The sequence below is a fragment of the Diachasma alloeum genome, unplaced genomic scaffold (genome assembly GCF_001412515.2).
Source record: "Diachasma alloeum isolate Michigan unplaced genomic scaffold, Dall2.0 Dall_scaffold_01127, whole genome shotgun sequence".
Taxonomy (NCBI): Eukaryota; Metazoa; Arthropoda; class Insecta; order Hymenoptera; family Braconidae; genus Diachasma; species Diachasma alloeum.
This window is the reverse complement of record NW_021681238.1, coordinates 173,755-196,428: the sequence shown is the minus strand read 5'-3', so window position 1 is coordinate 196,428 and position 22,674 is coordinate 173,755. Positions and strand designations below refer to the sequence as shown.

General features: G+C 38.3%; 1 protein-coding gene across 1 annotated transcript; it reads right to left on the bottom strand.

The window, feature by feature from the left end:
- Positions 1–1,501: 1,501 nt before the first annotated feature.
- On the bottom strand, positions 1,502–22,204 carry LOC107045912 (putative aminopeptidase W07G4.4). Its single transcript, XM_015268318.1, has 8 exons — positions 22,188–22,204; positions 19,293–19,574; positions 14,574–14,682; positions 7,755–7,902; positions 6,882–7,234; positions 6,453–6,731; positions 4,718–4,957; positions 1,502–1,906 (listed from the first exon to the last, which is right to left on the bottom strand). Exons 1-8 carry the CDS (start codon positions 22,202–22,204, stop codon positions 1,502–1,504), a joined length of 1,833 nt encoding a protein of 610 aa, XP_015123804.1.
- Between the last annotated feature and the right edge of the window lie 470 nt (positions 22,205–22,674).

The following is a 22,674-nucleotide window of genomic DNA, read 5'->3' as shown; positions in this document are numbered from 1 at the left end:
TGCCCATTGAGTGAGTGTGACCAATAGACACAGTGGAATCCCTGCATTATCGGCCGGCTGCACGACTGAGGTTTTCCATGGTTTCCCTGGCAGTCCAATCCCGAATGGGGTGCAATTGGAAGGGCCCATGGAAGGGAACAAAATGTAAAAACCCGAGAGGGTATACATATGGAACCAAAATATATATATCAATTACAGAATCATTGCACTTCATTCGTATTCCTAATAAAATTTTTGCCTCTCAGAAGGTCATCTGAATAGGTACCTGTTAAAGACCTACATGAAATATTTCTCTCTCAAATCTAGTAGTAGGGAATTCCACAAGTTCGCCGCACATACCGAAAACGAGGCTGTGTCAAAATTCGTACGACGATTACTCATCACCAAATTCAAGTGTGTGCCATAGTTGACCCTCCCGTCCTGTTCAATTTTCAAGGTCAGTTTATTCATCAAGTAACAAGGATTGCGAGACATCGGATGCACAGGATTATAGAAAAAAAAATTTCAGGAATTTCAAAGGAATGTCATTCGAAATTTCATCGAATTTCAAACCCATCCGTGTACCAGATTTCATGAGTGACATATCTCCAAAACTCACGTCATAAGCTTAAATTTTCACAAATATATTTTGTGACCAAATAAGCAAATATCGATGAATAATGAACCAATGTAAAAGGGAGGAGGTGCACTATGCGCCTCGCAAAAAAAGTAGTGACGACGGCCACGTCGAGGAGTTTACAGTACCCCGTTTGTTACACGCGGAGGAGTGTCGAGTCTTTCGAAATTCACCGGAAACCTTTTCGTCTCCCTCAACGAGCTGGAGATCGCCACCATACCTTGCGCCATAAAATTTTACTACTCTCTTTGGTTGTTGCGGTTTTTTTCCCCCATTTTCGACAGCAGGGGGCTTATTGTCGAAAGGGTGTCCCTCGAAAAGAAAGTTTGCCTTTAGTGGTCAACATACCTGCATCAACCACAGTCTTGTGTACACCGGAGGTCAATATTGTGTCACTGGAATTCCCATAAAAAAATTTTCTCCCAAGGAACATTTGAATTATACATGGTGTTATAGTTCCATCCGATTTGTGGGTATACATCAATAAATATAAATCCATAAATATATAAACGCGAGTTATTTTGCGGCTGAAATTGCTGAATGCATTGGCATATTTTTTGAACGCACTTTTGCGGAAGAAGTAAAAAGGAATTGAAGAACTGAGTGAATTACAGGTGAGACTATTTTACTGACGGAGTAAGGATGATCTGATAATGCAGATAACCTAGAAATTTACTCCTGACCCCAGAGAATTACCACCCACTGGCTCAAGCTGTACATTGCGACTGCCAGTAAAAGCACATTACTATCAGTCGATAATAAAGTAATTGAAATGAAAACGGTACCTCCATTTCCAACGATCGGTAACTTGTCCTTTATTCCTCATCCAAACACAATATTGTCTGTCACATCCGTTACCTTATCCACTTAAATCCCCCCCAACCCTCACAATCCATTCCTCTTCGTATTGGGCAGGCAAACAGGCTCAACAATAAGTTGTTCAGCCGGCGCTTTACTGCCACTACAGCCATCCCCAGGATATTGACACGGATTTTCACCAGCGGTAGGTGTGCAAGGCACGATACAGGGATTTCTCCCAGAATCTCCAATCATACCACACGGCTGTTGTGGTGCAATGCCAACGGGTTTGCAGTCAATCTCACACACATATTGCATCTCATCCGGTGGATCATTTCGTATTGTTAAACACTTGCCCTGGATGAGATAGCAATATGACATGGATAGTACAGGATTTCCGGAGTATGGTATTTCAAGAGCGTGGCATGAAGATAGATGTGAACCAATTCCAATGTGTGTATACTTTAAGGGCGTACAGCTACATGCACCGTGCTGAAATAACAGGGGATACAGGTATTTCAATGGATTATGGCTTGATGATAAAATGTTGGTTAGGCCATAAAAGACAAATATTTCATATCGATATTTGGTTGTAAAACCCTTGACGCATAATCGTAAAAAAAAATGGGGAGGGATAAAAAAAATCATTGGTTGTCCTCGTGGAGACATGCCGATACGAGCAACCATAAGAGCTCGTCTCAGCCTATAAACGTAAATTCGTTGGAGTAGAATATCGATGGACGATGGGTGTGAAATAACCACTGTGGGTCAGGGGTGTTTGTTGTTGCGGTGAACTAGGAAAGATAGATATTTGAACTGAGGGTATAAAACTAGGATAGATTGTGAATGGGGACAGGATGTATTGGTATCCCTGAGGGCTTCTTGTACGGCTTTTGCTCAAGCTTTTATACTCGAGAGTCGTAAAATTTAGCAACGTCAGCCCCATTGCACTGTACCAAAACCCGTAATGCCCTGGATTTCAATGTGAATTTACGATGTGAGGCGTCTATCCAAACACGTTTAATTCCGTGGCACGAGGGAACTTGAGTAATTAAACAATGAGGAAATAAGGACTTTATGGCTGGGTGTTTTAATGTGAAATTATACTTCTGGGGATTATTCTTTATGGATATTGAGATGGAAAGGAGTGGATTGTCATTATTCGAGGGATGGGAGATTTTACGGCTATTCGAGTTGGTTATTTATTTGCTTTTACGGGCGAGGTGTGAAGTGTTGGTAGGTCGTCTAATGAAAACAATGAAACTGGGTGATTTGTAAAGTTCTGGGGAGAGTTTATGGGCTTCAAGACATTTAGTCTATCATCTGAAGTTATCTAAATACTTTAAGCGGTTAAAGTGTTGAAGGTTTTTGTAGCGTGTTATCTTTTCCCATAAAGATGAGGATCATTTTTTTATGAGGAATATACAAGTACTAAATCATTCTGTTCATGGTTTCAGGGGAATTATCTCATTATTGACCTTTACAGTATAATCATGGACATATTTATCAGTTAGAATCATTCAAATGTATCATTATTGATAATTTATGGACTGCATTCAGCGTGAGACTGAGTATTGTATATATAGATGAAGCGAACATTGTGAATCAATTAAACAACGGTGATAATCGATCGAACTGCCGATGCTTTTAGGGGCCCTTTCCTTCAATTTGGTAACGTTTCGTAAGTTTAGGAAGTTTAAGAATTTTAGAAGTGAATTTGAGGGACGGAAGAGTTTACGGCTATCCGAGTTGGCTATTTATTTACTTTTATAGGCGAGGTGGGAAGTGTTGGTAGGTTATCTGATGAAAACAATGAAACTGGGTGATTTGTCATTTTCTGGGGTGAGTTTATGGGTTTCAAGACATTTAGCCTATTATCTGAAGTAATCTAAATACTTCAACCGGTTAAAGTGTTACAGGTTTTTTTTTAGCTTATCTCTTTCCATAAAAACGGGGATAACTTTTTTGTGAGGAGTATTCAAGTACTAAATCTTTTTGTTCATGGCTTCAATGCAATTATCTCATTATTGACCTTTACAATGTAATCATGGACATATTTATCAGTTAGAATCATATAAATGTATATTTATTGATAATTTATGGACTGCATTGAGCGATAGACTGAGTATTGTATGGAAAAAAGTGATAGAATTAGTTAATAAATTGATGAAGCAAACATTATGAATCAACTAAACAGCGGTAATAATCGATTGATGGAGTGTTGAGGTGTTTAGAATCCGTTTCCCTCAATTCGGAAACGTTTCGTAAATTTAGGAAGTTTAAGAATTTTCGAAGTCAATTTGAGGGATGGAAGACTTTACGGCTATCCGAGTTGGCTATTTATTTACTATTATGGACGAGGTGTCAAGTGTTGGTAGGCTATCTGATGAAAACAATGAAACTGGGTGATTTGTAATTTTCTGGGGTGAGTTTATGGGTTTCAAGACATTTAGCCTATTATCTGAAGTAATCTAAATACTTCAACCGGTTAAAGTGTTACAGGTTTTTTTTTAGCTTATCTCTTTCCATAAAAACGGGGATAACTTTTTTGTGAGGAGTATTCAAGTACTAAATCTTTTTGTTCATGGCTTCAACGCAATTATCTCATTATTGACCTTTGCAATGTAAACGTGGACCTATTTATCAGTTAGAATCATTTAAAGTCTCCTTGCGTTTGGTTGATCCTATGTTTCTGCTGAATGACTTTTTGTTTATTCATATGCTTTCTTAATTTTTTTGGACATTATATGTTTCGACACTAATATTAATAGAAATCGTTTGCCAATATTTTTCCAATAGCCTCTGACCTTTCTGATATTATATATTAATCATCTAAATGTATCGTTATTGATAATTTATGGACCGCATTCCGCGAGAGACTGAGTATTGTATGGACAAAAGTGATGGAATTGGTTAATAAACTGATGAATCGAACATTATGAATCAACTAAACCGCGGTAATAATCGATTGATGTGGTGTCGAGGTGTTTAGAGGCCCTTTCCCTCAATTAGGAAACGTTTAGCAAGTGCCAGCACTGGTGTAGCACTAGGTTGATCAGGTAATCGACGTGCACTCGCATGGATGTCCAAATGGCTGTATCTCAAAGGCCTGTCAGCCCCTAACCCGTGCTAAATGTACAGAGTTTCAACGTTAACATTTACACAGTACAAGGCACTTTGACTTTCTGTAAAATGGAAATAGCCTTTCCTGAAATAACGTTCAGTCAATGTGCCATTTGGTAGTTTGACAAATGTTTTTAGTGAAATGGTAACAAAACTGGCTTTTGACCTACTGCTATTTACCTTCTCTAAGCCGGAAGCCATTATGAGAAAAGCGGCGGGACCCTGATGGCCACGTTCAAGTTTCGTACTGAGTACATTTGCTGCTTGTCTGACGTCGTCGCCTTCGGCACGACCCTCGTGAAATCTAAAATCCTCACGACGTATTCTCGATATTTCAAATGGATCGCCCATCATCTCACCGGATGCCTGGAGTTTCTCAGCATTACTCGACTGTCTTGCTACCGCATTGTCCATTACAATCTGCCAGAGATAACGATCATAAATGTTGGGCAAAATTACCTCTCTCTTCTTGGTGAACGCGAGATGACGTTGAGAGAGAATGATGATTTGGGGTAACCACAAATCCTCATGAGAGATAACTTTCTCTTCAAATACTCGGTTCTTCGAGGTAGTTATCTATTAATTCTTGGGTACGAGTCAGGGTTTATGTTGAGTGACATCCTTTGGTGGCAATTCATCTGTTTTAATCTTGTGTTTAATGAATCTGATGCCTTTTCTTCGAACGCGTTTACGAAAAAAAACTATTGAACTGATTTCAGGGGGATGGTTACTACTAATGAGATTCAGGAGCTCATACTACAAACTATTGCGCTAATTTGTATGTATCGGGGGAGGCAACGGAACTTTCTCGAGATTTCTTGAACTTTCTGAAAATTTTCAGGGTTTTCCAGAAAACGATAGAATTATTTAAAAAATTGAGTTCCTGTAAAATTCATGGAAGTTTTATTTTTCTAGGAAAATACAGAATATTTGCAAAACTTTCTAATGATTTCTGAAAATTCAAAAATATTCCCTGAGAAACAAGCAATTTTTCAATTTATTCAAATAAAAGCAAATGCTGTATGTATACTATCCTTATAGAGTGGAGAGAACATCTATTAATTCTGTAAAATAACATAAAAATATTCGAGGACAGGCTGTTATAATATGGAGAGAAGAAAATAACATAGTTGGCTGCATTTGAGTATTTCACATTCTCTACGGTAAAATTCATATAAAACAGAACATATCCCTTGCAACAAAACGTTCAACAAAAGTAAACCTCCGGATTCTCCCATTAGTAACCTTCAATTCATTCGACAATTGGCATAAATTTCTAAAATTCGTTTATAGTTGGAAAATAAATTGTAAAACAAGCAAAAGTTCTCTAATTCTCTCAAAAACGCTAAAAAATTTCTGCGTTTTCTGCCGAAAAAGAAACAGAAAAAAACACTCGGATTTCTATTGAATCCGCTACTTCAATATAATCGCAATGATGAATGGCTGTTACGGAGTTCATCCAACATCATATGTAGCATAATTATCCATCGCAACATACTCGAACCACACGAGCCAAATTTAAAAAAAAACATTATCAGTCGAGAAAGAGCTGCGGGGGATGAGTAAAATTCCTGTAAAAATACTCTGCCCCAAAACTAATTGCTCCGAACCGTCCCGAGGGCTGCAGAAAGGGCACAGGTGGTTTAATAAATTACCAGACTTTCAGACAAATGGTGAAATAAGTTACGACTCGAGGCACAAAATAGAATGAGGTAGAAGCCTCCCTTATACTTCACATTGTAATGAATTCTCCGCGTCTGTAGAACGCGCCCAATGGAATTATGGTAAATATTGAAAATTCCTTTACCGAAACTTCCGTTGAAACTCGAGAGCCCCGAAGGCGTATACAAAACCCGACAACAATTCATCAACAACTTCGGCTTGGTTTTCCAGATAAAATGACTTATAAACTCACTGAGTAACCGGTGCCAGCAGCAAGTTTAGCATGACCAGTTAAGGTGGCAACGGTGAATATATGGGGATTGACAGAGCAAAGGGCCATTTCTTTTATGTGGAAAAGGGCGTCTGCCATGGCCATTCTCCCTTCGGCATCGCTGTTCACAACCCGAACTCTTCTACCCGATTTTCCAGTTATCACCTCATCGGCCACATAACAGTTCTCCCCTACGCTATTACGTACGACACACAATGCCGCAACGACCTTGACTGTTGGTGGCTGAAGGAGGTTCACCACCTATATCAAATTTTTATTATCTCCCTTAGCCACAGTTGCGATAAGAAGAATGTCGTAAAGTGAAAAATACTGGATATTAAAAGAAGAGAAACGATAAAACGATAAAAGTGCAAGTGAAGAAGAAAAATACGAAAGAAGTATGAGAAAAACCTGCATGAAGCCAGTGCATGCAGCAGCACCACACTTGTCCCTCGACATTCCAATCATGCCTCCCTCAATCTTGATATCAGCACCACCAGTATCATACGTAACGCCTTTGCCCACAAGTAGAAGGGTCTCTAATACACAGGCTGGATTCTGCGGCTCGTAAGTGAGAAATATGATCCTACCACGGTGGCGTGGAATAACAGAGGCAGCGCGGTTTACCGTTGCGAAGAGAGGATACTCCTGGAGGAGTGTATCCTCATCACTGATGACTTGTACGTTTACGTTTGAGCCATGAAATAGCTCGGCTATGTACTCCTCCACTCTGGCTGGTGTCATTCGTTCAGGATCTGCACCACCTGGGGGTCAATAAATTGTCTTATTAACTCGCCTGTCGATGATAGATAAAGCACGCCGGTCGCCGCACCCCGGAGGCCACTTTTTCCGTCCTTTTTTATTCTTTTGAAATTGAAAGGAAAATAAAAAGAGCTATGGCAACGAGAGAGGCAACTCTGTAACTCTGTCGATTCCATTCTCAATTAGGACGAGGAAGCCAGGATGGCACTTTTTCATCTCCACCCATTTTTCCCCTCATACTCCCTCATACTCCATTCTTTCCATTCGACAAACGAACAAACTCTGACGCTCACTCGTTTTCTCAATTGAAGGCTTCCCCTTTTTACTCCCTCACCCCTCCGCCAGTTGTGTGTGTGTTTTTTTTCTTTTCGCCTCTTCTTTTCCTACACCAGCACTCGAAAAAACTTTATCGCGCAAACTCGTTGGGACACCACGGTTGTAGTAATAAAATGACGTTTGAGGAAAATGAAAGAAAAATAAATGGGGTAAAAAAATGTAGTTCCATTCCCCTTGAATACTCACCGATATCCCTAGCGACGTATCTACCACTCTCGAGTGCCGATGCTAGTTTCACGATGGCTTGGAGCTTCTGGCTGCAGATGGTACTCCAGACTCCAAGTTGATGGGCTTTGTAGCATCTTGCCGGATGGCTCTCCCTCACCTCCAAAGGCTGAACAAAGAGAGGTGAAAAAACGATGATATTAAAAGTATAAGTTGAGCGTCAGACCAATTCGCGGATATTTTTCAACCGATCTGAGGGCTGATATCATGCGGAAGACATTCCACCTAGATGAAATCAAGTTGATGAAGTTCCGGGGAAGTTTGAAGTCACTTCCCACTCTCCTGCGTTACGGACAATCTTTTTTATTCTCCAAATTACCATTTACATGATACAAGAATTTCCTAGTGGTGTCTCTGGTATGAATAGTCAGGTAAGAATTACCCAGACTGGCGATGGGAACAAGCATAAATGATTATGAACATGATGAGTTGTGATGCGCCCGTTTGATGATCATAAATTATTGCTACGGTGTAGATGATTTTGGTATAGGTTACGACGGAATTAGTGGGCTATCAAGATGGACAAGCTTTTGTCGAAGATATTTGGCATTAAGGAGAATGCAGATTCTCATGTTGGGCCAATTTGTCACAACAATATATTGGATCTATCATCAGAATTAACACTTATCGAGTTATCAACCGTTACTAACCGTCTTACCCCATGCTTTTTATGGAATTTATGGAATCTGAAATGGACAGAACGGCTGATCAGGAATCATTCAAACAAATGCCAGGATATTATTCAGTACGAATAATTGATAAAGAATAATAATAATTTTTTCGAATCCATTGTTAATTAATCAATCCTCACAATTAAAAATTGTTGGGTTCTCGACCGTTCCTAGCGGTCTCACCCCACTTTTTTTACGGAATTGTTGAAATCGACAGAATGGCTGATAAATGAATCAGAAATCATTGAAACAAATGCCCATCAATAATAATATAATTTGATAAAAAAACAGCGCGAATGCGCCTTTAAAATTTCGTAATTCAAGGCTTGCATCAGCCCTTGGCATCAAGACTTGTTCGCGCCTTAGAAATTAAGCCTCAATTCAGGTTATCATTCTGGGGCTGAATGAGGGCTGATTCAAGCTTGAGCCCCACCGCTGATTGAGTATTTTCAAGCCTCGGTTCAGGCTTTGATGAGCCTAGTTTTCATCGGCAATTCCTACCTGGGTGTCTCGTCGTCAGAATTTTCAGATGGACTATAGAAATCGCGCTGGACTATGAATCAGAAGGACGCCGGGTCGAATTCCCCGAGTAGAAGCAATTTTTCGATTGTTCAATTTCATTGTATTTCAATTACAGGTGCGCGGATAGTCACTCAGAACGAATAATTGATAGAGAATAATGCTAATTTTTTTAGTCCATCGTTAATTAATCAATCAACACAATTAATTTAAGTGTGTTCAATTGATTAACTAATTATTTTTTTAAATCTGGTTTATCGGATTATTGACCGTTACAAACGGTCTTACCGGACTCCTTTTCATGGAGTTCTTGAAATTGACGGAACGGCTGACAAAAGAATCAGAAATCATTGAAACAAATGCCACTATCAATAATAATATAATTTGATAAAAAAATAGCGCGATTGCGCCTTTAAAATTTCGTAATTCAAGGTTTGCATCAACCCTTGGCATCAAGGCTTGTTCGTGCCTTAAAAATTAAGCCTCAATTCAAGTTATCATTCTGGGGCTGAATGAGGGCTGATTCAAGCTTGAGCCTCACCCCTGATTGAGCATTTTCGCGCCTTGGTTCAGGGTTTGATGAGCCTTGTTTTCATCGGCAATTCCTACCTGGGATGTATCGTCGTAAGTATTTTCAGATAGACTATAGGAAGCGCGCTGGACTATGAATCAGAAGGACCCCGGATCGAATTCCCCGAGTAGAAGCAATTTTTCGATTGTTCAATTTCATTGTATTTCAATTACAGGTGCGCGAATAGTCATTCAGTACAAATAATTGATAGAGAATAATGCTAATTTTTTTAGTCCATCGTTAATTAATCAATCAACACAATTAATGTAAGTGCGTTCAATTGATTAACTAATTATTTTTTTAAATCTGGTTTATCGGATTATTGACCGTTACAAACGGTCTTACCGCACTTCTTTTCATGGAGTTTTTGAAATCGACGGAACGGCTGACAAAAGAATCAGAAATCATTCAAACAAATGCCTATAAATAATAATATAATTTGTTCAAAAACAGCGCGATTGCGAATTTAAATTTCCTAGTTCAAGGCCTGCATCAGCCCTTGGTATGAAGGCTTGTTTGGGCCTTAGAAATTGAGCCTCAATTCATGTTATCCTTTTGGGGCTCAATAAGGGCTGATCTAAGCTTGAACCCCACCTCTGATTGAGCATTTTCGAGCTTCGGTCCAGCGTTTGATGAGCCTTGTTTCCATCGTCAACCCCTACCTCGATACCAGACCATATCAGACCAATTCGCGGATATTTCCCAATCAATCCGAAATGGCCATCCTGCGGAAGACATCCAGCCCCGATGAAGTCAAGTTCACAAAATTCCGGAGAAGTTTGAAGTCACCTCCCACTCTCCTGCGTTGCCGACAATCTTTTTCATTCCCCAAATTTCCATTTACACGATACAAGAATTTCCTGGTGTTACCTCTGGTATTCGTAAAATGATACGCCTCACCCCCACCCCCGCCTCTCTATCAATTCGGGAGCCATGGAGGTTAGACAGGAACCAAAGAAGCTAGCAGACGATGGCTCGAGTATTTCGCTAATTAGGTCGTCCGCTCGGCCGCCACAGGATCGAGGAGGAACGCTTGGTATTCGTTACCTTCCGGGGCCGGCGGGTCGAAGGGAAAGGAGTAAAGAGGGACTGCGGGGAGGGCAGGGCGGGGGAGGGATGGGTTCAGTTTGAGGTGTATGAGATGGATATTCGGGCAAACTCTCTCATCGGGCCTGTCGATTCGTCCTATACATTACTGCCTTTATAGTCCAAAGTACAAGGGGGGAGTATGGTGCACTTTAAACTCATCTAACGCCCTGCCGTTACATCCACTTGCACAGGCTGGGGTTTAGCCCTCGGGCTGAAAGTTGCCGCTGGAAACCAAAGTTACCTTCTACAACGAAATCCTCGTCCTCATCGACCTCGGTTCTCTTTCATGTACAATCGTCGGGCGTAGGGGTTCAGCCTTTCTCGACGAGAGAACGCTGAGGACTCTTGATATCACTGGGTCGTATGTATGAATGGCGGGATGGGAGGGGCACTCGTGTTATTATTGCATTGTGACCAGGGGAGAAAGGTGATTGTCACTTGGTCTGACGAAAATAGAGGGAGAGATCCTGTTGTTTCATTCGTTTTGTCGGGCGTATGTGGACACTTATGAGGGTAATGTGTTTTTTGGAGATTAAGGTGTTCCATCTGTTATTCTTCGCAACTTTCACTCCGAAACTCAGAAGTTCCCGTATCATTTTTTCAATTAGGGGAGAACGGGTAAAGCGGGATGAACGGGGCATAGTGGGGTACATAAAAAAGGCCAAAATGCAGAAATTCAAGGGGTCGACGGGGGATCGATCCAGGATCAATAAAAAGTTAAGAACAGCGCAAAAAACTCGGATAATACTGAGGAAAAAGTTTTTAAAAATGGAAGAACTCTGGAAATTCTTTCAATTCTTTTAGCCACCGGGATGAGATGCCATATTGGGTATTTTGATTAAAACCCTACCGATTTCATAGTTTTTCTGTTGTTTTTTGGAGATTCGGAGGTGAAAAAGAAAGAAACAACATTTATAACTATTTTAAAATTTTTGACACTACTTCAACGGGCCCCCAACTGTAATACGTTGGAGACACGAGTTCATAATTTTAGAATGTGAATAGTGATAGCTAAAAAGTAATATAAGTATGATAGGAGCTATGACACCCGCCTCTTTGTCTTAGCTACCTCGCTTTGCCTCGGTCTCCCCTAATTTTTTTATGAAGTCTTGAAAAATTCTGGACCTTACATGTGAGCAATTCCACGTCAAATCCGATATAATTTTGTTTTTTTAAATCATAACTCGCTGAATACAAAAAACGATACAATGACAAGATTTTCTGAAATTGTAGTGGAACTTGAACACGATAAAAATTTCCAGAATTTGCCACGGAAAATTCGGACAACAATTTTTAACAGTTTATTGGATAGGACTAAATAGGCGTTCTCCTGAAAAAGCCCAACTATTGAATTCAGTAGCGAAGCGGTAAAACGATTTAAGTCGAATTAGCTCTCAGCTTCGTTTTTGAGGAATATCTCCGAATCTGAGAACGATAGCGAAATTTTCGTAATTACCTTTTTCGTAGCGCTCAATTCGAAATACACAAAAGGTTTTAACAAAAATTTTTCTATCTGCCTTAGATTTCGAGATACTCATTGAAAACTGACCAGTAGTCAAAATCGACTTAAACCGTTTTACCGCTTCGCTACTGAATAATTGACCTCCATCTCAAATAGGGAAATCTTCCTGCATCTTATCAAGCGACTTTCAATCCCAAAAAGCGTCAACAATATATGTCTCATGCGGACGTGCACAGATTGCCATGATACCGAATGCGAGATAAAATGTTATCTCTTCTAGACGTCATTGAATGATGCAATTTACGCATGAATCAGTACGTATCATTCGTTCCGATAACGCATGTCACGAATTAAACACCAATTATATTACGACGGAGAAAATATCGGCGATTTCATCCTTTGTAGAGTATTATACAGGTGCAAATTCCTATGTGACCTGAATACTAAGCACAATTATGTACCTCATTTGTAGATCTCTTTGAAAAACCTCCCTTCAGCGCTGTTAAAAATTTTTAGCTGAAATTTCTGGTACACTTTTTGGAAATTTTTATCGAATTTAATTACTACTTAAATTTCAAGGAATTTCCTCATTGAAAATTCAGAATTTCGGGGAAAAATCGAAGAGATCTGTAAATTTCGATTCTATTTTTCCCTGAAAATGAGTAGAAAACCAGAAAATTCCAGTAAATATATTCTTGAATTTTCGGGATAGTGACACTGAATGCGATTTAGGGGTAGAAAATCATGAAATTTCAGATTTTATTGAAAAATCAATGTAATTTGGCACCGAATATTCATAGTACATTGAAAATTAAAATAAATTGAGGAATTCTCGTCAGTATGCGGTTTAAAATTCTAGAGTTTTACTGAATTTTCAGTGAAGCCTGAAATTTCATGATTCATTTCCCCCTTAAGCGCATTCAGTGTCACTGTCCTGAAAATTACTGGTCAACTGACCATGAAATTTCATTTTTTTTCTAACAGTGAAGTACGTTTTTTATCGGCTATTTTGGAATGGACTTTAACACTTACAATTTTTGTTAGAAATACCATTTGATAGAAATTTTCAAGACAACCTCCCAATTTTCCAGCAAAAAATGTTCCACAGTGATCGATGGAAGGACTAATGAGAAGTTGAAAATCAAAATTATTATCTATCCTAAATCAACTTTATGAGGGAAAATCCTAATACATTCACGTCCATCATGAATATGTATTTTTTTCCAATTCATTTATATCGGAAATATCTCTGAAACCATGAACTACAATAAAAACATATCAGGTGATCTTTCTTATAGCCCATAAATTTGTTTCTACTCGCTGTATCGTTATGTAGAAATACTGATGATTCGTGCGGTTTTATTTCTACGAAATAAAATAAAGTCGTATAAGTGAACTAGTGGCATAAAAAGATGGCATTGTATGACGTATGTAGCCAGTGAAATAATTGAGATTTGAACTACAAGATAAGTTGAGGGAATGTTATTTCAAAGATTAATGTGTTAAAAACGAATGTTTGCGTTCGATTATATTTGGACTTCAGACTGTTTATAAGAGTTGAGAATTTATAGAAAACTTGATCAGTGCATCCTAGTGGCGTCGGGTCCTAGATTACGAACGAAGGTTGTATTGAAGAATGCGAATGAAAAGAGGAATTCAAGAATTGAGTAGGGGATTTGGTGAACATTGATTTTGAAAATCAATTAGGAATCAATTAAATGAAGTAGAGGATTTGGTGCAAACTGATTTATTAAAAATGTGAAAGTGGAAGTATTTCAATGCTTCCATTCGAAAGCAAAAATGCATCATCTCCCAAATTTTTCATAATTAAGGAGTGAAAATTTCATATCATATTCAAAAAACTATTTCGAAAAAATACGTTGCGAATTTTCAAGTTGATTTTTCAATTAAAAAAAAATCGATTCTCTACTTTTGAGTGACAAGAGACAATTATGACCTACAGAATTAGATTCCGGAGGAAAAATCGCGCGGAAAATCGTATTTAAAAATTTTTTTCTCGAAAAATGAAAGTTTTTTCCCGGGTTGAACCTCCTCTTAAATGAAAAAGAAGTTGTAGAAGCGCAGTAATGCTCGACGGTTACCCTCAAGTCTCCCTAAAGCTGGATACATCCTACCGTAAGCTCTAAATGTATGCGTTACTCAATTTCCTATGACTTTAAGTCATTAAAGTAATTATGTGACATGTAAATCTATTCCACCCGCCTCTGCGCTACTGAATTTGAGTTAATGAATTGATATAATGAATCAGAGTGAAAGATGGCATTGGGTTGGGTAGAATGGAGTTGGCCCTTGATGGAACAAAGAAAATTCCCATATAATGAGGAACCCAACGAGAACGAGGCGATTCTGGGAAGTGGGAAGTCACTGTGACGATCGAGTGGAGGTATATGGTTGGCAGTTGAGTTGGGAAAGGTATAAAATGGAAGACTTTTTGAGTAGGTACTTACAACGTAGAGACCCTCCAGTGCACCAAGAAGGGTGACCAGCTCGACGTTCTCGAAGCGTAAGTCAGGAAGTAGAACGATCATTGGACACCTCACACCAGCTTTTAGTGCTCTACATATCAGAATAAATCTTGGTGATTAATCTCTGTCGTAAAATTTAACAGCTTCATTGTGTTTAAAAATTAATTATGCGAACACGGAACAGTTGGTACTGATTTCGTCGGAGATATTCAACTGTAGTTTTAGAAAAATTATATCTCTCTTCGCCAAATTTATTCGCCGATATCAAAAAATAATTGAATGACCAATGGGTTTTTCATGTAAAATTCATCTTAATCATATCAACACAGCAAGCTCTCTCCATAGAATAAAAATTCTCAATGACCCAAAATGCTCATGTGGCCATCCCGAAGAGGATCACAACCACATTTTGTGGAACTGCCCCGAGTACGAAAACAAGAGGGTTAGAATGATGCAAAAGATTCGAAATCATAGAATTACCACCTAACATCAACCGTATAGTGTACTCATTGAAGCTACCTGTTATAAAAGCTATAGATAAGTTCCTGAAAGACTGTAACCTGAAAATTTAATGTCAAAACACAAAATACTCTGTAACAAATCAACAATTGATACCGTAACCGCAATGTAAAGAACTATTTTTTAAAGCTAATAAATCCTATACGGATTTCTAATGCATTGATAAAAAAAAAAAAAAAAAAATCATCTTAAAAATTTATTGATTGATAATTTTCGTTGTCAATCGAAACAATGTTATCAGGGATTAACGTTTAACATTGACATTGGGAGGGAGATGTTTGATTATGAAGATATCATCTACACGGAGAAAAATGTACTACAATCTATCCCAGCGTTCGTGGTTAACGTGCAGCGAAGTACGTTTCCGTGAAGTTTTATTCTCTGAACAGCGTCATTAATGCTTCAATTTTAGTATTCATAAAAAATCTCCTGAGTTACGCGCATAAAGATGAATATCACAGCATTTTATGTCAGTTTTCATTATTCGTGGTTTAAATCTGCATAAGAGCCTACGTATAAAAAGCGACTTCAATTGTTAATAATTTAAAAAGGAAATCTAAAAAAATTCTATGAAAATTCATGAATAATTCAATTGTGATTGTAAACATTCTATGTGAACTCCAAATGAGTGTCATTATTTACCTTTTTCGCGCGAAGCACTTTAAGAACATCGTAAGAACTGATTTCTCATGAGATGGAAAAATCGAGTTCCAATTTTTTGAATTAAATAGGGAGTACCTTCACGAAATTTACATTTTTAGAGTTGAATATCGCAGAAACTATGCAGTCTAAAATTTTACAAAAAATGGACCGTATTCGGAATTCATCAATCTATCGCGGATTATTTTTCTAAGAATATCGTGAGAATCGTTTTCACAGAAGATGGAAAAATCGAGTTCGGGGAGACACATAACCCCATTTTCCTCTATGCATTGCGTGTTAGAAGCTCGCATTTCAGTATTTATTATCTCCTAAACTGTATAGTATAGCTAGTTAACATCTTTTTCGATAGCTATTATGAACATTATCTATAAAAAACATCGGGCCGATCTTAAGAGAAACGCGTTTTCTGAGGATATACCTTGAACCCCAAAAATACCGATTTCTTGTTTGAAACCTACCATGAATATTGATCGAATAAGTGTGCGATATTCTCCACTTAAGACATAATTTTCATAATAGTACGTCGATTATTCTCAGTGTTTCATTTGTACTCCATCCTCATAAAATTCCACACTTTCTGTCTCGAAAAAACTCCGAAAATTTCGGAAACCCCATTTAATTGCAGAGATTATTTGTAGTGATGGCGCGAGACACTTTACGAGACAAAACTTTGGAGGGATGATCTCAGTCTCGGAATACGCAGTATCGACTCCCCTCGTGATGACTCTGAGCCAATTTATTTCATCTCGGTTTCAAGTTTTTCGTGTTTTTTAATCGAAAATCTCGGTTTTTTACATATAAAAAACGCGAAAAACTGGAAACCGAGATGGAATAAATTGACTCGGAGTCATCACGAGAGGAGTCGATATTGCGTATTTTGCGACTGACCCGAGAGCAAAGATTTTCATGTTCATTGAGGCCGAAATCCTCTCTCCAAAGTTTTGTCACGTGATGTCTCATGAAATGTCTCACTAATTATTCCGCTCAAATCTCCCGAAAAATGATCAAACCCGGTCTAATTTTTTCACCGCAAATAAAAGACCACAGAGTGAACCACAAAATTACAATGTTCCTTCAACCCCGTCAACCCATTATGCTAATGCAATTCAAAATAAGAAATTTTCAATTTTCATCGTGATAACCATTCGCCAATGCCCCACGGAGATGCAGAGGTAGAATCGCGAATACACCAGAAGCACGTAAAATCCTCTTATCCCGGTGAATGGAGGTTACGCCAAAGCTTTCTAGGATCGGAAAAACAATTTCTGTAATTGAATGAGAGAACACAAGTTACCCTATCCGCCCCATGTTTCTTTCCACTCCTCAACCCTTCCTTTTGCCGTAGTTTCCTCTGACCCATGCACCCCTCAGCCCCTCTGCTATTCTTTAGACCACTTTATTCGTATTCTCGCATTCACTGTTGAAGGAGCCGTGTGCACGAAATTACCGTTAACCCAGTCGGCAAAGTACATAATCATTATTTATGATATTTTTAGTTGAAATTGCAGGGGAGAAATTTTATGAGAAAAGTATTGTGCGGGGATTAATGAAATGTTGAAAATTTTCAAGAGTTCATTAGTCTCGGAGATTTAATAAGAAGTAATTCATTCAATGCAAGCGCAAGTGCAATTTCATGAGGCATAAATCCTGAGATTAAAGAGTATAAAACTCTTTCAATTGCAGAAGAAAGAGACCAACGGATTTTACGGCAAGCATTCGCTATTCGGAATACATTCAAACACTAAACGAAAATCACAAATCCCGGTGACACGTGCGGCTTGACCGTCTACGCCATAATCTCCCACTCACTGTGCAACACTTTTTGTCGGGGAAATTTCTGCGGACGAATCAAAAGCTTTTTCATGCTTAAAAACAACCAGCAGTTGAAATGCTTTTTATGCGCGTGCGTTTCTGCGGCTAGTATACACGGTTATACACAGCCGTGAGGTACGAAAACGCCGCCGGCACGCTGGCTGCTGACTGAGTAGAGAGAAAAATGGGTTGTGCTATTACTTCAAAAGACTGAAGGAGAGGAGAAAAAAAGTGGAGAAGAGGAAGCAGAAAAAAATATGAGAGACAAAGATGTCTAAGGGATATATAACGACTCGGCGCCGGAATCCGATGAAAAATTTTCCGAGTTTATGGAGCTTTTATTTTCTGTAAACAGGTCGCGAAATTGTGTGTTTCTACTCCGCGGATTTTTTACTTAGACTTTAACCTTAGATTTAAAACAAAAATAGTAATTCCGCGTTTCCGCCGACACGAATGAAGAAAAACAAATTTTTCCATTTTCTAGGCGATTATCCCATTTTAAACATTTTCAGTCTCCAATTCTCTTCATTTTATCAAAACATAAGGAAAGGAATCGAATTTATAGGTATTCTTTCATTATTCGAAAAAAATAGATTTTAAAACTTATCAGGAATACGTAGGGAGATTTTTCTATTACCCGAATGAGAAATCGAATGACTTTTCTTTTGTATATTTGTTTTGATAAACAAAAAACACTTTTTATTGATTTTTAACATAATTCCTGTTCATTCAAAGTTGTAGCTTGTGGATTAAGGAAAACACAATATAATAATAATAAGAATGGATAAAATTACATTGATCTAATTGTGAAGACGAAAATAGGACGAAAATAAGATAAAAGAAAATAAAATAGTATTTAATTAATCTATAGCGACTGGCGCGAAGCGAAAATTCAGATGACGCTGTGTACGGAGAGAAAAATTCAATAAAAAGTACCAGAAAAAAAACGTCAAAATTACATTTCGAAACGTAATCCGCCAGCGAAGTCCCATTCAATAAATAGTATGAGTCGGAACTGAAATTGTACGAAGCGTAAAAATTAACCATCCGCCTGATGACCCACCGCTGTGGGAACGATAAGTCCTTCCGCAATTTTTTCCCAACGATTGAGAAATTTTACGGAACGGAACGTAGAAATAACTCACCCGCTTCATAAAAATTGTTGAACGTTCAAGAATTTTTGATTTTGGAGGTATAATAAGTCGGGAAGTTTCTGTAAGATTTTACTTCTTCGAGAAAAATTACGCGACAATTTTGTGCTTTGTTCGGTGATGACCCTGAAAATGCACTGAACGTTTCAGATTTCTTCTCCTCCATTCCCATAAAAATTGTCAGAAAACGATTCCCCATTGCGGACTACGTGAATTGTTCCGTAATTTTTATTGAATATTTCTCTCCGTGTGACTAAAATTTCAGGAAATTTCTAACAGTGTTGTCAAAACCAGTTTCATCTCTGTGTTGACTATGGTGATCAGAATAGGATTAAATATCAACTAAAAGTGCAGCGGAAACGAGACGCAATTTAAATTTTCTACCGGTGGAAATACAATTTTAGTCAATTCTTCGTCCAGTTGGTGAACAAAAGCACTGTGACGTGCAAGGAAGTCTCATTTTTTAGATGGACGAAAGGAATCACCCTGTCCGTCCGAAGTGAGAAAGCTACTCCTTTTCGCCCCGAGAAGGGGATCAAGTGTGATCGGTAATTACCTCTGGATCCCCCTGATCGCAGCCTCGGAAAAGCTTCTGACATCGTGGTAGTCCATATTGAGCGGTCCAGTTGGACTGTAGATAAGTCGCCTCGCTGGTAGATTGATGGGCAAAACTGCGCCAATATCCTGAAGGGCATCGTCAATCTGCGCCGCACAGAAGAGAACGGTCTTGAAGGGCTCGGGCTCATCGACCCCGGGCGGACATCCTGACACCAGGATTATACCGTCGTAGTCCGGTGTACAGACACTCGGCTCGACCTTTAGTCGGCACGGAATCCATCTGAAATCAATCGGTTTCGTTCAAACAACTAGGCCAAATCCTGAAACTAGTCGTGATTGATGACAGGGATGTGTGATTCATACAAACATTTCCAATACAATCGATCACTCCTGTGTCCGGGGGTCAGGCCCTACTCTCTCACTCTCTCCCAAGAATAGATAATAATAATAAAAGAAGTACACTGCTAGAAAATTACTTTTGAAATTTCATGGGAAAACGCTTGAAATTTTTAACAATGACAAAGTTACATGAAATGTCTGTAGAATTCTTTATTGATGAATCAGTTAATTTCTTGGATATTCAAGTAATTCTCGATTTTCAGGTCCATACGGCACTGAAAAACCTTGAAAATTCTGAAAATTCAGGCAATAACTTCTCTGAATTTTTAATCTATTAAAAATTGAATTGTATGTGATGTTCAATTTTCACGATGAGTTTGGAAATTCAAGCTTTCATTGAAAAATCAATGATTCTTTAACATGAAAAATCCAATTTTTTTGAATTTTCAAAATGAATGCGAAATTTTGTAAACGTTTTCATTTGAAATTGAATTCAAATTCACAACATTGAAAATTCAGATGACGTTGTGATTGAAATTTCAAGAAATTTCTAACAGTGTAATAACACAATGGATAAAAAGAAACAAAAAGTACCTGTGAATGAAAAATTAGATAAAATAATAAGTCAAATAATAACAGTTCACTCAGCGATATTATAATAAAGAAATCATGCAAGAACTCTGTAGAAGTAATTGTAAAAATTGAAGTTATAAATCTACAACAGCCAATGATATCAATAATTATGGGCGCGAAAGCTTTAAAACTAAGCCTACAATTTAATGAAACTTCAAAAATAACTAGAAATAGAGAAAACTGTCACAAAGAAATTCATTTATTCCAAAATTAATATTTATTTTCAACTGAATATATGTTGAAAAAAATCATTGAAAAGAGTTCACTCTTATAAATTTTGTGAATTTCAAGAAACTGCTGTATTCGAATTTTAAATGGATTGACGGTACAGAGCAGTAATTGAGTTTTCATAATTTTTAATTGGAATTTTATTGGATACTGCAGAAATTAATTCTTATGAAAACAACTACCGGTGTGGGCAATTTTACTGAACAGGAGGATAATTTTAGCATCTATAGATGTGTTTGTCTACCGACACGGAGAGAAAATTTCAATAAAAATTACTAGACAAAAAAAGTAAAAAATACCTTTGGAAAAGTAATCCGCGCGCGAAGTAAAATTCAATAAAAAGTTTGAGTCGGAACTGAAATTGTACCAATCACCACGTAAGTTCTACCATTTGTTCCGTAAAAATTAACCACCCGTCTGATGACTCACCGCTGTGGGGACAATAAGTCGTTCCGTAATTTTTCCCCAATGATTGAGAAATTTTACGGAAAGGAACGTAGAAATAACTCACCAGCTTCATAAAAATTGGACATTCAAAATTTTTTGATTTTGGAGGCATAATAAGTCGGGAAGTTTCTGTAAGATTGTACTTCTTCGGGGAAAATTACATGACAATTTCGTACTTTGTTCGGTGATGAACCTGAGAATTCACTGAACGTGTCAGATTTCTTCTCTTCCACTCCTATAAAAATTGCCGGAAAACGATTCCCCATTGTGGATTACGTGAATTGTTCCGTAATTTTCACTGAATATTTCTCTCCGTGGAGAAAATCATAAGACATCCACTAAAAACCAGTATTTTTCACTGAATTACATTTAGCTCCACGATTACGCACTCGTATGGTAAAACTTGTCACGATTTTCTAGGTAATTTTTATTCAACTGTTCTCTCCGTACCTAAATAGAACCCTTCGATCAACCAGTTCCCCCTCACATGTCCCTCCAACTGCATTCGTTCGTACGCACAGTTCTCCCCATTTTTTCCAAAAAATCGTCCATTCTCCCTCCGCGAGATGGAACGAAATAATTTTCGGTGTGAAGGTAAATTGTTCAGTCAAACGAAAAAAAGCCTCCAATTCAGTCGTCCGTTGCGTCTAGGTGTTAGTGAGTTTCGTCAATGGGAAAAACGCCGAGGAATGGCGGTCAACGGGGTATGGGAGGACAGAACCAAGAGACACAAAAATAACCTGAATGTGTATCTCCGTGGGACTGTACATTTACGCGATGGAAAGAGTGAAAAAAAATGGAATGACGAATGACCGCTGTGGAATTAATGGAACACCCATCTGACAAAACTCCGATTACTATGCGATGAAAAAAGTATCACTTTTTCTACGTCTCCATCGTGAATTTAATCGAAACAAAATGAAATTGGGAAATCAATTATTTGAGCAACTTTTTTTCACAGGTTTTTGCCTCTTCTCTTGTTACCGCATCGGTGGATTTCATCCCGTGTAACTAAATCAGGGGATTGGAAAAGATCAATGGTGATGGAGAGAGTGAGATGGGAGAGCAGTGGATTTGAGGAGGGAAAGTCGAAACGTTGTGTCGAAGGCAAAAGGCAGAGATTTGCCCTCAGCGCATTACCCATTTTTATTTCCTTTTTTCGGAAGGATAGCACGGCCAGAGGAGGCTTTTGGCGGTCGACTTTAGGGTTATTATCGATTTTTCCTCGGTTGGAGAGGCTACTCACCTTGAATCCACAGACATCTTGTAACTGAGGGTTGAGGTTTTTCCCAGCCCCAGTGAAATACTTTTCTCCGGGTTTGTTTTATCTCTCTGGAGTTGAGGGAGGTTGGGAGCGCCGCGGCTAACCACGATAGAGAAAAGAACGAATGGAAAATTGGAGTTAAATAATTTCAATGACGGTTCAAGCGTGAAAATAATTTTGTTGCTATGGTAACACACGGAGTTGAGGGAGTTTTCGATTTTTAATTGAATTGAAATCATCCCTCTATTCCGCTTCTGGTGCGTCTTTAATCTCATGATTGAACTGGTTTAGCCTAGATGTAATGCGTAATGAGAGATACAACAGAACATTACCAGTTATTCGGTTGAATTACGTCTACTCGGATTAACAATGAGAGTATTAATAAATGTTTAAGAGGGAGCTAGAGGAAATTTGAAAATCTTCGGTTGGTGAAAATAACTATCGAGCGACTTTTGATATATTATGGGGT

Coding starts and splice junctions, on each gene's coding strand:
- LOC107045912 (XM_015268318.1), bottom strand. Junction 14,683..19,292: donor GCGATCAGGGGGATCCAGAG/GTAATTACCGAT, acceptor TCTGATATGTAG/AGCACTAAAAGCTGGTGTGA. Junction 6,732..6,881: donor CATGCACTGGCTTCATGCAG/GTTTTTCTCATA, acceptor AATTTGATATAG/GTGGTGAACCTCCTTCAGCC.